General features: G+C 37.4%; 1 protein-coding gene across 1 annotated transcript in view; it reads right to left on the minus strand.

The window, feature by feature from the left end:
- The window catches only part of NBEA (neurobeachin), a 658,659-nt gene that overhangs the window by 17,714 nt on the left and 626,464 nt on the right, over positions 1 to 14,481 (minus strand). The window contains 5 exon segments of the mRNA XM_033103847.1: positions 2,275 to 2,445; positions 2,940 to 3,095; positions 5,010 to 5,081; positions 6,701 to 6,893; positions 9,306 to 9,395. Coding sequence (XP_032959738.1) covers positions 2,275 to 2,445; positions 2,940 to 3,095; positions 5,010 to 5,081; positions 6,701 to 6,893; positions 9,306 to 9,395 — 682 coding nt within the window.

The following is a 14,481-nucleotide window of genomic DNA, read 5'->3' on the forward strand; positions in this document are numbered from 1 at the left end:
AACTATGTATTGATAATATTCTGTTGTAATTTCTTAAGGGTAATCCTGTCTTTATTTAAAGCTTCAATAAAATGCTGCATTTTAACAAATAGAACATTCACAATTTTGTTCTTAAGGATTGATATAAACATTTCTATTTATATAGCTCCTGTTGTAAGGAACTTTAAACACTTTAAATATTACCACATTTAACTTTTCTTGCTAACTGACAGACCAAAGGTATGATTAATTGTTAACCATCTTTTGGTTTAAAAGATCATTAGAAAACAATGTAAAATAAAACAGCTAATGCAGATTATTACTATAATTTACTGACAGTGTTCTTTAAAATTCTTTACTCATAGCAGTACATTATATAAAATATCTTATCTCTGCTACCAGATGGTAGTTTTTAAGAAATGAATCTTCTTTTTGGAAATACCATTTCCATCATTTTTGAGCTTCATTTTAAACAGGTTAATTAACTGGATTTAAAGCAGCATTCTGTTTTAAAATTTTTTTTTCTAATAATGCCTAATTTTTATAACTATGGATGGAAGATACTACACAGACCTGCTGCTTAATTCCGTGTAATGAATGCTACACTATTATGGAAATAAAGAAAATTTGGAACTATGAGAAAATGTATTTAGATAAAATAATATGATAATGTACCAAGCTTGAGAATAACTTAGAACAACTTAGAACAGAGGCTAAAATGTATAATACACATACTTTCTCTTATTCAGTATCTATGCTAAGAGAACTACTTAATAGTGCACTTTTAGTTTCTTCATCTACTGTTGTTCAACTCTAACTATGGGCAACAAGAATAAAACCTCACACAACGTTTGGTCCTATAGTTCAATCTCCCACTGTCTGTCTGTTTATCTGTCTATCTATCTATCTATCTATCTATCTATCTATCTATCTATCTATCTACCATCTATCTTCTTTTCTGTACTACGATAGGGCCTTCAATTGAAAGCCATTTCCTAGTTTTGCAGTATTTCTGTCAACATGCGTAAGACTTGGGGTGGGTGGTACTTGAAGGTATGTGCATATTTGGGTTTCCATGCCCCGCTATCTCACAGGCTGGAATGGACCAGGGGAGGCGGCCTTCAGCTGTGCAGTTGTAACATGGCAGCTTGTACATTTCTCATCTACTCTTACAATATTTCAGTGGTAGATACGCAGCATTCTTGGGAAATTCTTACCTGTTTTATCCTAAATATTCCCCCAAGTCATGTTTCAGTTTTTTTGGAGTACCATTTAAGCTATGACCAATGTATGAATCACAATTAGAATAGCCCAGGTTTAGGTAGTTGCCATTATCAATGTTTTACAGAAACCACTCTCTATTTTACAGGAAATGTGTGCATGTGACCTATTGAAAGCTTGGTAAGTAAAAACAGTAATCATTTCTAGGCAATATCTTATCTAGTTCTGCAGTCATTTAACAATATGTATTGAAAACCTCTTATGTGTGCCACTATGCCGGGAACCAGAAACTTAAGATGGAAGGGGAGAGACTTGTGATCCACTTCAGAGCTTCCTCAAAAAAACAACAGCTCCAAGAAATAATAACTTCTATTCCATGAACAAAGTTTCCATGGAAAAACACGTTTCAGAAACCGTGGACTAAACAAATGTCAACGATTTACTTCTGGAAGACTGTTAGAGCTTACATAGTAAGAGTATATATGGTATTTTGTAAAATTATTTTACTCTGGAGTCCCATTTCTTTTCTTCCTACAGAATATATTAGGGAGAACTATTGAATAAAAACACTTAGGAATCATCCGAAGCAAAGAAATCATTTTATTCATTTTCTTGCCTCCTCAATGCCTACGTTGAAGGTGATACTTAATCACTGTTAAATGAATAAATGGAGATATTTACTCTACTATGTGGTAGAAAGCAGTGACGGCCCTCGCTGAAGCCCAAATAAAACTCATGGAAATTCAGAGGAGGGAGAGAATATATTTAGCGGAGATAAATCATATGAGTTTTAATGGACTAGGTGACACTGAAGGATGGGGACACTGGAGACAGGGGAAGGGCAGTTGCACAGAGAGTCCATGTGAGGGGATGTGGGAGTTTCTCCAGGCTGAAGGTTATCGTAGTTGCTCTCTTTAACACTTGGAACACAACTACGTCCCAACAGAAATCTTTGCCACTTAAGCTTTCATACTTTAAAATCCTCCAACCCCAGGAAAAACTAGTAGGAAAATAAAAAAAGGAAAAATATACTAAAATGAATTTCTAGTCCAACAACTCTAGACAAATACTTACTGCTATTAGGGTTGTCTCCTATGATATGATGCCGTCCACTCCAGTACCAGAGAAGCAGGGTCGCGTCTCGAGATCCGGACACAATATAGCAGTCCCCACCTATGTATGACTCAGACCTGGCCAGGCATGTCACCACATCCCAGTGGCCAAATACAATCTGAGTTAATTTTCCTGAAACACAGAAATGGCAGGTTTAATTCGTTTGCTATTTTATTTTAAATAGTAATTATATTTTACTAGATTTGTGAAAATTGACTCTTTAGACCCGCAAATTTATAAGGTAATTCCAATCTAGCTACAGATTGGCATTCTCGAATTGCTTCTGAAAAATGATATGATACTGTTACTTGGGACTTTTAAGAAAAGGAGTTATAAGATAAAGACAATGATTTTTTTCTTTCTTCAGAGTTTGGGCCAAACTATGGGGAGATTTAAGGTCTTTTACCAAATTTGATTAGGGAAGGGGACAATAGTCCCCTTTGTCCTATGAGCTCAGCGCTCATGCTAAAGTTCAGAATTTGTTCTTTACTTTCAATTGTGAACATTTAATTTGAATCTTGGTACTCAAGATAAAAATGCCTACATCATTAAGTATGATTTCATATTAAGCATAGGTGTAACAATAGGCATTTTGAAGAGAAGAAGTATTTCACCGTTAAGGTTACCTGTTTCTGTAGAATAAACTCGGAAGCTCTTATCCCAGAATCCACAGATAAGAATATAACGGTTATCGGCTGTGACCACAAAACAATGTGCATTGATTTGTATACTCTGGTCAACAAGGTCTGTGATCTGCCGTTTGTTCACACCAGAGTTATTGGCTACATGTAAATAGAAGAAAGAATTTAAAGAAAGAGTCCACATGAGTTTCACTAAGCACTTATAGAAGGAATACTTTTTAAGCCTTCTTTATCTGAAATGGGCTTTTAAGGCTATCAGATTTTAACATTTACCCATGAGGAATATAAACTTTTTAGTATCAGTGATTATTTATAAATCATATTACATACTTAAAAATTGTCAGAAATACAAGTGCTTCCTCCACCAATAAATAAACACAACACGGGAAATTCAAGATAATGAATTTAAAGCACATTGAAAATATCTAAAGGCATTTAATTTCATAGATGTTCACTACACACAAGTCCCTTAGTGTCCAACAAGTTGAACAATAATGAGGAATCATATTGTATGAGGTATGTTATATAAGGGGGAAAAAAGTCTTAATATGTGTCCCAATCTCTTACTTTCTGATGGCATTTCCAAAACAGGTGAAAAGAAGAGGGCAGAGATTTGAGCAAGGGGTGTTGTTATGTGGGCAGTCCCACGGGGAGCTTTAGGTCAGCAGCTTTAAAGACTGGATTGTCAACAAACAGAAAGCCTTTCCAGAATGGGCTGGCAGGGGAGGAGAGGAAGAAAAAGACAGGAGAGGGACTTGGGAGGAAAGAGACAGGCCGAGAATCAGTGGAGAGCCCTGGGATTGGCTGTGAATGAAGTCAGGAACTCAGAGACACCGTCTGATTTCCCCAGTGCCTGTCTGTATGCCAGCCTGTCCCTTATTCTCCGCCATCCTTTCAGGCTAATTCCCTGGGCTGAATTCTTAAACAGAAAATGCAGATGTACAAGATGACCATCACTCTCTAACCCCAATTAAATCTAAATGCTACTATTTGTGGAGACCCATTAACACTGTAACCGCAGTTACTAGAGAAGGTAAACAATAAAAAGCTATACAAAAAAGGTAGCAAAAGAAAAGACAATCCAAAGGTCCTAAGTCATTTAAAAACTATATAATTGATCCTTCATTTATTACAATACAGCTATTAATATTTCCATGGTTACATTCTACCTGTGACATTGTGGATGTCTCTTGGGCAGAGGAATAGCTGGATTCTAAAAATATTCCTGGTCCTAAACCCTATATCCCAAAGACATGTACATGGTATTTTGTGTAAGGGGTAGAACGAACGAACGAACGAAGAAGCTAACTAACTGAAATGAATGCCTCTCATCTTATTTCTGGGTTCAAAGATAAAGGGTGACGTAATCTAAGGAAAAAAATACCATAACTTGGATATAACTTAATAATTCTTCATAGCACTTTGAATTCTTTTTTAATTTAGTTCTCTTTATGATCCCATGATACAAACATTAATACTACACAGCATCTTGCAGATATGAAACTGAGGCCTAGAAAGATGAAGGGGCCTATTCTGCATCATAGGGCTAATAAATGCATTTGTGGTTATTTAAAAATATTTGTAATTACTGCTGCAAAGAGTTATAGCTCATGAGTTTGCAATTTATATGAATGAAGTCTTTAATTTAAAAAAGTGTTTTAGCCCAATGCAATGAAGATTTCCAGAAAAGATGTTCTTCACTATTCATTTTCTGTCATAATCTCTTTGAGGCCTTATGTATTTTAAATAATACAAAGGTGTTAAAGACTAATGCAGGTTGAAAGAAAGGACAGTTTGGAAATATTGCCTTGTTTAGGACCAACTTAAATGATCCCCTAAAATGTGAAGAAAATGCCACAAATAATTGCTTTAATACCAGAAAGTTCTTGGATGGCATGTTATGTTTTGCATAGCTCCTTGATGATAATTTGATATCATTCGCACCGTAATTTTGTGGCAGAAAAAGTATTATTCTGCTACCATTTGTGATAATTAACTGCATAGGGATGTGTGGATAGTCACATCCATGAAAATGTATTTTTGTTGTTAGCGTACCAATTAGTGGATCCATTTCAATGGGAAGATGATGGGCTTGATCCAAAGAGTAGCCTGGAGCTCCTCTGAGGCCTACAGATTAAATAAAAAGAGAAAACTACCATAAACTTCTCAGAAAGGAGGAATTTCTTAATAAGCAGTGTTTTATAATGATTATACAAAATATACATTTGCTTAAAAATTATTTGGTAAATTTTTGTAAGAATGATTCAGTCACACTACATGCCTTTGTAGATAGTCTTAAAAAAATCATTACAACAAGAGACTGCTGGTTTCTGCTTAGGATGCAGAATGTAGAAAGCTGGAAAGAGTGCTGATATCTGAACAACAAGAGCAAGCTGGATAAAATAGAAGATTATAACATTTCTTGAACCCATCAGAGAGTCAAGGTTGCCGGGCAACCAATGAGCCTGAAGTCTAAGAAAAGGCCATGCTACAGACCGGGATGGTGTGAGGTTGGCACAGAGCAAGGGCTCGTCTGGGCCCGGCAGAGGGGAACGGGGGGCTCCCACCCAAGGGGCCCTTCCTTCACATGACAAGTCAACAGAAGGTGTAAATCTGAGCCGTACCTAAAACCTGAACCTCAATAAACGTGACTTTCAAAGGATTCAAGTTTAGGTCTTGAAGACTGAGACCATTCGTCAACATTTTTAACATGCGATTATATAACATACAATACTTTTGAACAATTCTAGAGGAAAATGTAATCCTTTTTAACTTTCTCTCAATGCAAAACATTTCCGGAGGCTAAGACCCCTGTGAATAATAGTCATATATATTTTAAGATGTCCGCTGCATATTTGTGATTGAATGGAAGTAGTTCCACCTCATGTTGATGATATCACCAATGACCATAAATAGGTGCATTTTGAAACTCTGAGGAGAATAAGCTGTGGTATAAATCACTCTGTTTTTCAGAGCAATGCTGAAGTCAGTAGAATAGAAAGATTCAGGTTAATTCAGCACGGCTCATCCACTCAGTCCTGGAGACAGTGGGCGTCCTGGGGCTTCCAGGGAGAACTTCAATGGTGAACTGGGCCAACTAAAGCATTTGGTCACGTCCACTTCTACCCTGGTTAAGTACGTATCAATGTGTCTGATATTTATGACAGAACTATATCACTTCAAGATGTACTGGCTGGAACTTTCAGGAATTATTTTGCAGAAAACACACGTGAAATCACTTTTGTCTTTTCTTAAAGACTCTAAGCTCTGCAAGGAGAAAGATGTTTGTCTTGTTCATTGCTGTTCTCCCAGTGCACAGGGCTCTGACACATTCAAATATTTGCTAAAGAAATTAATGAAGTGGAAGAAAGAGGATTTGAAACTATCATCCAGATAATCCAGATTCAAACTCACTTTTGTTTAATACGGGTAAAACTGTTTGGCTTTTTTTCTGGGGGCGGGGGGACAGTGATAGAGTAGAGGGGAAGGACCTGACTGATTTGTAGAACTGCTTCCATTTATCAAATATTTATTGAGTACTTAACGATTAGCCAAGCATTCTGTGAGGCACCGAAACAGAGCAGCCCGTGAATAAGATAGACAAGGATCACTTAGGTAGGTCTGGCAGTTATTTACTCTGTTGCTTTTTGTAGACAATTTGGCACATAGCTAGCCCCCCCAGCACACATATCTTAATTGTGGCTTTTAAGAACCCTTTAGTGACTGGTTTGCTTTGGCACACATACCTACTGTGTTGTGCCATCGATTCACGGCAAACAGCCTGCTGCAGGTCACGGTCACCACCGCCGGGATGGTCAGGTGGGGCAGCGTGTTCGCTGCCACATGGGTTACTGGAGAATTTGATGGAAACTTCAGCACCATGATCACATCCTGTTGCATCTGATCTTTAAACATGAGTGGACTCTGTGGAAGGAAACACTGTTGAATAGAAAGGGAAGAGAGCAGAAGAAAACAGAAGGGATAACACAGTTAGTGAAAGCTCTGGGGAGAATGAGGTTAAAACAGAGGAGGTTAGTTAGCATGAGCACACACAGAGAACAAAGCAGTGTGAACTGGGTACTGCGAGGACACACAGAAAGAGGAGAGCAGGGACTCGGGAGTCACTGAGAGGGGACAGCGAATTATTAACGTCCAGCCTCCATTTAAGTCTGGCTATGGCCAGACTGTAAGCTGAGAAGCTAGCTTATAGATGTGTCCACATGATGTAGCATGAATTTTCAATGCAGTTCTCAGTTTGGTGGGCAAATTAGTCAAGTCAGGCACTGACATTGTTTACATAAAATATAAAGTGAATTGGTTGATACTTTCATTTCTTTTTCCTGCTTGATCTGGGATCATGGCTAAAGTCTACATAATGAGAATATAATGGCATCCCTTGTCACAGCTTTGTACGTTCTGTTTGGCACTACTGTCTGCTTATGGTTCGTGCCTTCTTTCCTCCTTCTGGACTGTGATCTTCCTGAGGGCTAACCCTGCTTCTTTTTTTTTTTTTTAATCGGTGTTTCTCAAACATCCAGCACATGACTTGATAGAAAGTAGATGCTGTAAGAACTATATTAACTACTTTGAAACACTATAAATACTACTATATAAAAACACAAAACTGGGATCCTGGAAATAACTGTTACTTAGGTCTCCTACAGGTTTTGTAATTATTTGCTGTATATATGAATTGTCTGCTACATGAACTTAGAAAGCTTAGGTTTTCTGCATAAACAGTTCCAGGCCAATTTGGTCTCTCACAGGAAAAGTGATGAATTCTGACTGGGCATTTCTCCAGGATAAACATTATTATTATTGCTGTTATTAAATAGAGAAAACTAACTCAGGAGTAAAACTCTTCTGCCAAGGCATTTCATAAAATCAAGAGCTAGAGATACTCTCTTGGACAGTTTATTAAAAATGCTTCATCTCAAGGCTTGAGGATCCAAGGCCTGACCTCCACATCTACACTGCGACTGGGTGTGTATATGGGAGTGGTGTGCTTGGCGCAAACCTTTCTGCTTTGTCACACACAAGGACCCACCCATTCAGTCAGAACAGTTCATTAGTAACTAATCAAAGGGCTGAAACTTGTAGAGAAAAAAAAAATGTTTTCAAACACACTTATTCATGTAATTCACTAAGAATTGATTGATTCTTTGAAGGTATCGAGGATGTATTTGCCAATATTTAATGCCTGACACACAGAAGGAGCTCAACATAAATTTGTTAAGTGACTGACAGAATAAATGAAAGGTGTCAAAAATTCTTCCATCACAAACTAACAGCTTATAAATTTGCGCAGACATATATTATGGACAATATTCCAGAGCGCTTTTCTCCATAATTAGGGTATTTGCTGCGTTGTTAACTGTCTAGAAAAACTGATGAGCTGTGATTCATCACAGTTTTTGAAAACACATTTTTACTTTCAAGCATTTACTAGAGAAAAAAGTTAGTGAAAAACTCACACTTTAAAAAATAAATGTTAAATACGGTTATCAGAAAATGTTTTACCTTCTTCAAATTAGATAAAGAAAGAAAGGTTTACTATTTGCTAATACATTGAAAAAGGACTGCCTTGTTTGGAAAACTGGCTTTTAAAATTCAGGTTAAAATGAAAAGACAATGACTGTTTCCCTTGCAAATGGGAGTAAGAGTTTCAGTACAGGTAGACAATGATGACTGATGATACCCGCTAACATGTACTGTGAAGTTATGACATGCCAGGTGCTGGTCTAAGGGCTATACATACTGAGTCATGAAATTCTCAGGGATGCTGAAACGGAAGCAGGGAAGTTAAATACGCCTTGCCAGGGTCATTCACCAGTTAGTGGCAGAGATGGTGTGTGAGCCAAGTCTAGCTCTTCCGCCCTTGTTTTTAAAACCTCTGCTTGACTGCCTTTCTGCAGGAACCATAAATTATATTTATACGTCTTTCCTTTTCTTAAAATGAACTACTCTCCTTACCCCACCTTGCCCAAAAGATTAAATTGGACAATACGTCATGTTTATGTACTTTCCACTATACTTTATCAATATAATCTCGTTTTGGTGCAGGAGTTTGTCTGTGAGCCTGTGTGTATAAGTGAGTTTATGTAGACGCAGATACAGTCAGAGAAGATGGCCATTTTTGTGAATCCAAAACTGAGCCAGCATTAGCAGGACCGAAAGGTAAGAACTGCACTGCTTTCTCTGTTTTTCCCTAAGGTATCAGTATATACGTAGGTGAAGAGTGAACCCATAAATGGAGAGGCTTTTAAGATGCTGATAAAATCGCTATTTTATTTGATCTCTACCTGGGTACAAAAAAGAAAAAAGTTCAACAAGTTGATACGTCTGTCTTACCAGGTGCATGGCAGAGCTCCGAGGCGGATGTGGCTCAATAAGCAACTGAGAGGGTGTCTGTCCGAAATTCTGAATCTGTGCCTCTGTGGCCTGCAGGGGAAGGACAGTGAAGGTCATGGTCAATAAGCATCAACGAGGGAGGTCAAGGCACTCTGACAATGCAGGCGTATCCCACATCAGCCATGGAAAAAGCCCAGACAATACACTGGGTGCTCTTCTCTCGGGGTGCAGAATCATCCAACTGTTAGTATTTTGTAGACAAGCTTTGTGTCTCCTTCTAAAGGTGCTTCTGTTAACCAAGTCACTATTCTTGTTTAGAAGCTAGGGTTAAGTGTGGAAATGTTAACCTGTGAGTACATGCATGCAGCTGAAGACCAAAGAACACATTTAACACTAAGTACAACACATATACCTCAATGAAGTCCTTTGTAAGAAGGAACGTGTGGGGATCTCTAATGAAATAAGCTTCTGGAATCTTTATGGGGAAGAAATGAGACATAAAGTCCACCAATGATTCAAAGTAAAATGAAGAACGTCATATGGTCCAATCAATTCAGAAGGCAATCAGTAGAAAAAATACTAAGACATTTGTATAACAATTACATATGGCAAAACTTTCATTACAAAAAGTACATTTTAGGATGCTATGGTATTTTAAGATGAATCCTGGAATACTATTTTAAGGCAGGAATTCATTTCTCTCAAAAATTTTCTGAAATTTTAGAGAACTAACCCAAAGAAGAAACTGTTATTTGGGCATCCCAAGCTGTGCAGTATTTCATTATGGTCTATGCAGATGGAACTATTCATGTGATTTTATGGCTTCCAATGAATAAAAATAATTTTACACCTCAAACTACTGAGACCATATAATACGCCTTTTTTGCGTATGTCAAAGAGATAATCATATAAGAATCATATAAGAGAAGACATACTCTCCTTACCCCACCTTCTATAGATGTATTCCACAGGCAAAATATTTCAATATATTAAGCTAGACTAATAAATATTTTTCTGAACTATTATAAGTATGTAATTCAAGTCAATAAGAAGCACAGTATTTACTATGATCATTACTCTGTTATCATGCTAATTTCCCCCCAAAATGGTGTGCAATTTGGTTACACATAAAAGTGAAATACGAAACTCACTGCTGAATGTTTACGAGTGTAGGTAAGATGGAAGATGGCTCTCGACACAGAACTGTCACTAACTGCATCAGCAGCTACAATTCTCACTTATAAAGTACTGAAATTTAACGATCTGTCCTCCTAGACTCCATTTCCAGAAAATGCTTATCAATAAATATGTGAATTTCAAATTTATTAGCAATATTAAATATGAATGCACCATTATCTGCCATATTTTAGCAATTGCATAAAGGGGGCTTTGGTTCTGTTATTTGCAGAGGCAATAGGAGGAATTATTAAATCTCTTTAAGTGCTGTCCAATTTTTGCGTATATATTTATTTGCATGGTGTCCACTCATATGCAAAGTGTGACTATTTAACTAAATTGTACTCACACAGATATTTTACTCACATCATATACCATCTCCCCAATGCAAGATTTATGATTATCAAAGGGTGAAGAGACTATTTCTGGCTAGGTTCACATTATTAACAACAAGCTCTTGAGAATTATTGAAAAAAAATTGTAATTTTATTTTTCCAGCTGTCCTGATTAGAGATCTGCACTACCTAGCTTAATATATGGTGAACACCTAAAGTCTAACACTAGATACTGTTGCTTGTTTTTAATCCTCCAGAAAAAGGACCAGGGCGGTGGCAGGAACACAGGGGTAAAATTAAACACATTTAAATCTCTGTATCTGTGCTTTGCACTTAATAGGTAGCCTTTAAATGTTCATCGAAAGAATGAAGCAACAAACGAGCTTTGCTTGACTAATTTTTTTCTGAAAGGGAAGTATTAAATTTATACCAGAAAAGTATATAAAATTGACTTAATTTCCAGAAACCTTCTGTAGAGTTCTCTTCAGTGGGTCCCGACTGAGGCAGAGCACACATACATATATATCTTAAATGACTATCAAATGGTATCAGGATACATTTTCAGTTGTGATCAATCTCACTCTTTCATTAAGACAATCTATTCCCTACATTCAACATTTATTTCCTTTAAGACTAAACTGAATCCCTCTTCCTTGTGATCACATGCCTTCATGACCTAAAGGTTCTTATTCCAATATTCATCGTTTAGCTATCTTGCAAGCCTGCCTTCCAATAATTCCTTGCCCTCTGATTTTAAAATGTGCAAGTCTTTCTGATCTTGAAAAAGCATGCTGTCTCCTCCAAATTATTTTTCTTGTCATTACTGAATGTTTGCATGGGAAGTGAGCACCTAACTTTCTTCACCTGCTCCCTTGTCAAGTGTTTTCTGTTCTCCTTCACTTTTAGAAAGTCATCAATGTCTCTTTCTCGTCAAGAAGAGAAGTACTTTGCATGGGACAGGGCACAGCCCGCCGTGCAACCCACGAAGGATAGCGTTGTTCTGAGAACTACTCCCCGACGGAGGAGAAAATGCCTCTCTTCAGGATAGCCTTGGGCAGGGTTCCGTTCTAACTCCTTCCCCAAACCCCTAAGTCATAACGAAGGTCCTCTGTATTCTCACAGCATACTTCTTCCCCTTTGTCATGGAGTTCAATGCAATTCTTCATGTATGTCTGTTTGCCGTGTATCACTGCATGTCAGGACTGTGATTCCAAAAATATTTCCTGAATATAGAAGTAAGACGTCTGTGCAAATACTGAGAGGCAGCCTAGTGAAAGGAAAGCACAGTAGTAGAGAAAACTTCAGTGTTCTTTACTTTTGCAATTAAGCACCACAAAAATAGTTAACCATCATTTGGAATGCCTACTCTGTGACAAGTGATACAAAATCAGAATCTAGACGACTGTCAGAAAGTTTTTAGCCCATAGGACGTAAGATGAGTTAGTACGTCAGGGCACATGACAGGTAGGGACTATGGTGGGGCCCAGCCCAGAGTGCCAGGGCACCCAGGAGTGATGTCCACATCAGACTCAGGGTGAAAGGATGGAGGAGGGACAGCAGGGCTGTTGGGAAAAGGACTTCCAGACAAAGGACATGAGCTAAAGTCTGAAGGTTAAGTAGGAAGTAGCTAGTCAACAGCAAGAAAGATTCTTTTTTTTTTTTTTTGTGCCATATAGAATTTTTCCATTAATAATTTCCAGATGTATCAAGAAAAAAAACTCAAACAACTACTGACAGGTAATTATAAGGTGGATTCTTTCTATATAATCAGAAATGGCATTTTAGAAAACTCAACAGATTTCTATTTCTCCATGTTGTTCTGCGTTTAAGTCAGAGAGACTTAATATTAGTTTTAATTATTTATGAAACATATATTTACTGAGGACCTAGTATGTACCATGTACCACTGCAGATATTTGTGATACTCATCAAACAAGGCAGATGCAGATTCCTGCTCTCGTAGAGGGTACCTTGTACCCAGGATGCCACAGACGCTTACATTCAGCCAGAGGTCACACACTGGCATTCCACCACCCAGGTTCTGCTCACAGACATGGTTTCTATTTGAGCCAACATCTATAGGTCAGAAAATTTCATACAATCAATTGGAGTTTTCATATTTTAATTGTTGTATGGATTCTTACTTAGTCTTCTAAAAATTATTTTGTTGAATATTGAGTAGTCACGTACTTAGCCTTTATTTTCTCCTCAGCTAAGACCGGTCAAGAATAGGTAAGTCATAAAATTAGGGGAAAAAATTTTTTTTAACACTTTGGGAGCTGTTGTGAAATATGGAATTCTACAGGGGTAGGCAGAAAAGCAAAGAAAAATGTGAACTAAGTTATGCATGGGGGATAAATTAAGTAAATTTGAACAGCATATGTGATTTTTCATATTTCATACACATGTATGACACAGAACTCAGTTTTACCTACTTCCATATGTAGTATAAACGCCCCATTAGGGGAAGTTCCTATTAGGGACAGTTTGTCTTTTGTCCCCTCCCTACTTTCAGATTGTCCCATTCCTTAGTTTTCTTAGGCTCTTTGCAAAATCCTCCAGGACCCACCTACCAGATTACAAAATTACACACATCTTCTCCAGCTCTCCTGTTTTCTCACTTTTTTTCAACAAGCTCTTTCTACTCTTACCTCCCTCAGAGGTCAGGGCCACTGTGTATGCCTGTGTCATCTATGCCCGGTGCCTAGTTGGGGGGCAAATGAGGGATAGCATCTACCTTAGTTGCTAGAAGAAGGGGCATCTTTTGTAATTCATCCTCCTAAAGAGGGTGTCTTTTTAAATTTGCACAAAGGGGTCAAATGTGTTAGCCGTGGCTGTGAGTTATGCCTTATTCCTTTAACCTGCTGTACCTCTCGCTCAATTGCCTTTTTCTCTTCTTGCCTTACCTTCCCCAAAAGTTCTACCTCCTCTACGAATCAAGACACATAACTGGGATGAAATCTTCAGAAGAGGAAGTAAATATGCTGTGGTGTTATGTGTATTATCTGTCTGCCTGTTAGTATGAAAGACTTCACAGTCATGGTACAAATAAACCCATCAACACTAAGTCCTAGTTCTGAACGATCTTCCAATTTATGATACATTCAGAATATTCTAGAAGAAATTACTTTTTAGGTGAAGAAGTGTGTTTTCTCTCTCCCGTTGTATTTACTAGTTATCTATCATACACCTCCTCTGGTACGTGGTAGATAAAAACTTTGGTTAATCTTGCCTTTTCCACAACATAGATAAATTTAACCAGATACATTTTTCTCCTGCAGAATCTTTACAACTTCCAGTCTTTTTTGTAAATGTGATTTAGTATTGTCTTTTGATGAAATGCCGTCAGGGTAAGTGTCATGAGACAGAAGCTAATAAGGGAGGCTGTCAAGTGACCTGTTTCATCCATTTCCCTTGGTCTGTACAATCTTTTAAATTGTTTCCCAGAAAAGTCAGCATTTTCTAAAGTACTACAGGTTATACTACCCACAATGCTAAAATATTAGACTATTTCCACGTTACTAGTCAATTATTAACAATTTTCAGAAATTTCAAGAAAAAAATAATAAAAATAATTGCTTGGGAACACAGAAAATAAATTTCAAAGAACTCCCTTAGTATTGTGTTTATCTCACTTTTACTTAGAATGATTTTATTCTAACTCT

This window comes from Rhinolophus ferrumequinum, chromosome 4 (assembly GCF_004115265.2).
Source record: "Rhinolophus ferrumequinum isolate MPI-CBG mRhiFer1 chromosome 4, mRhiFer1_v1.p, whole genome shotgun sequence".
Taxonomy (NCBI): domain Eukaryota; kingdom Metazoa; phylum Chordata; class Mammalia; order Chiroptera; family Rhinolophidae; genus Rhinolophus; species Rhinolophus ferrumequinum.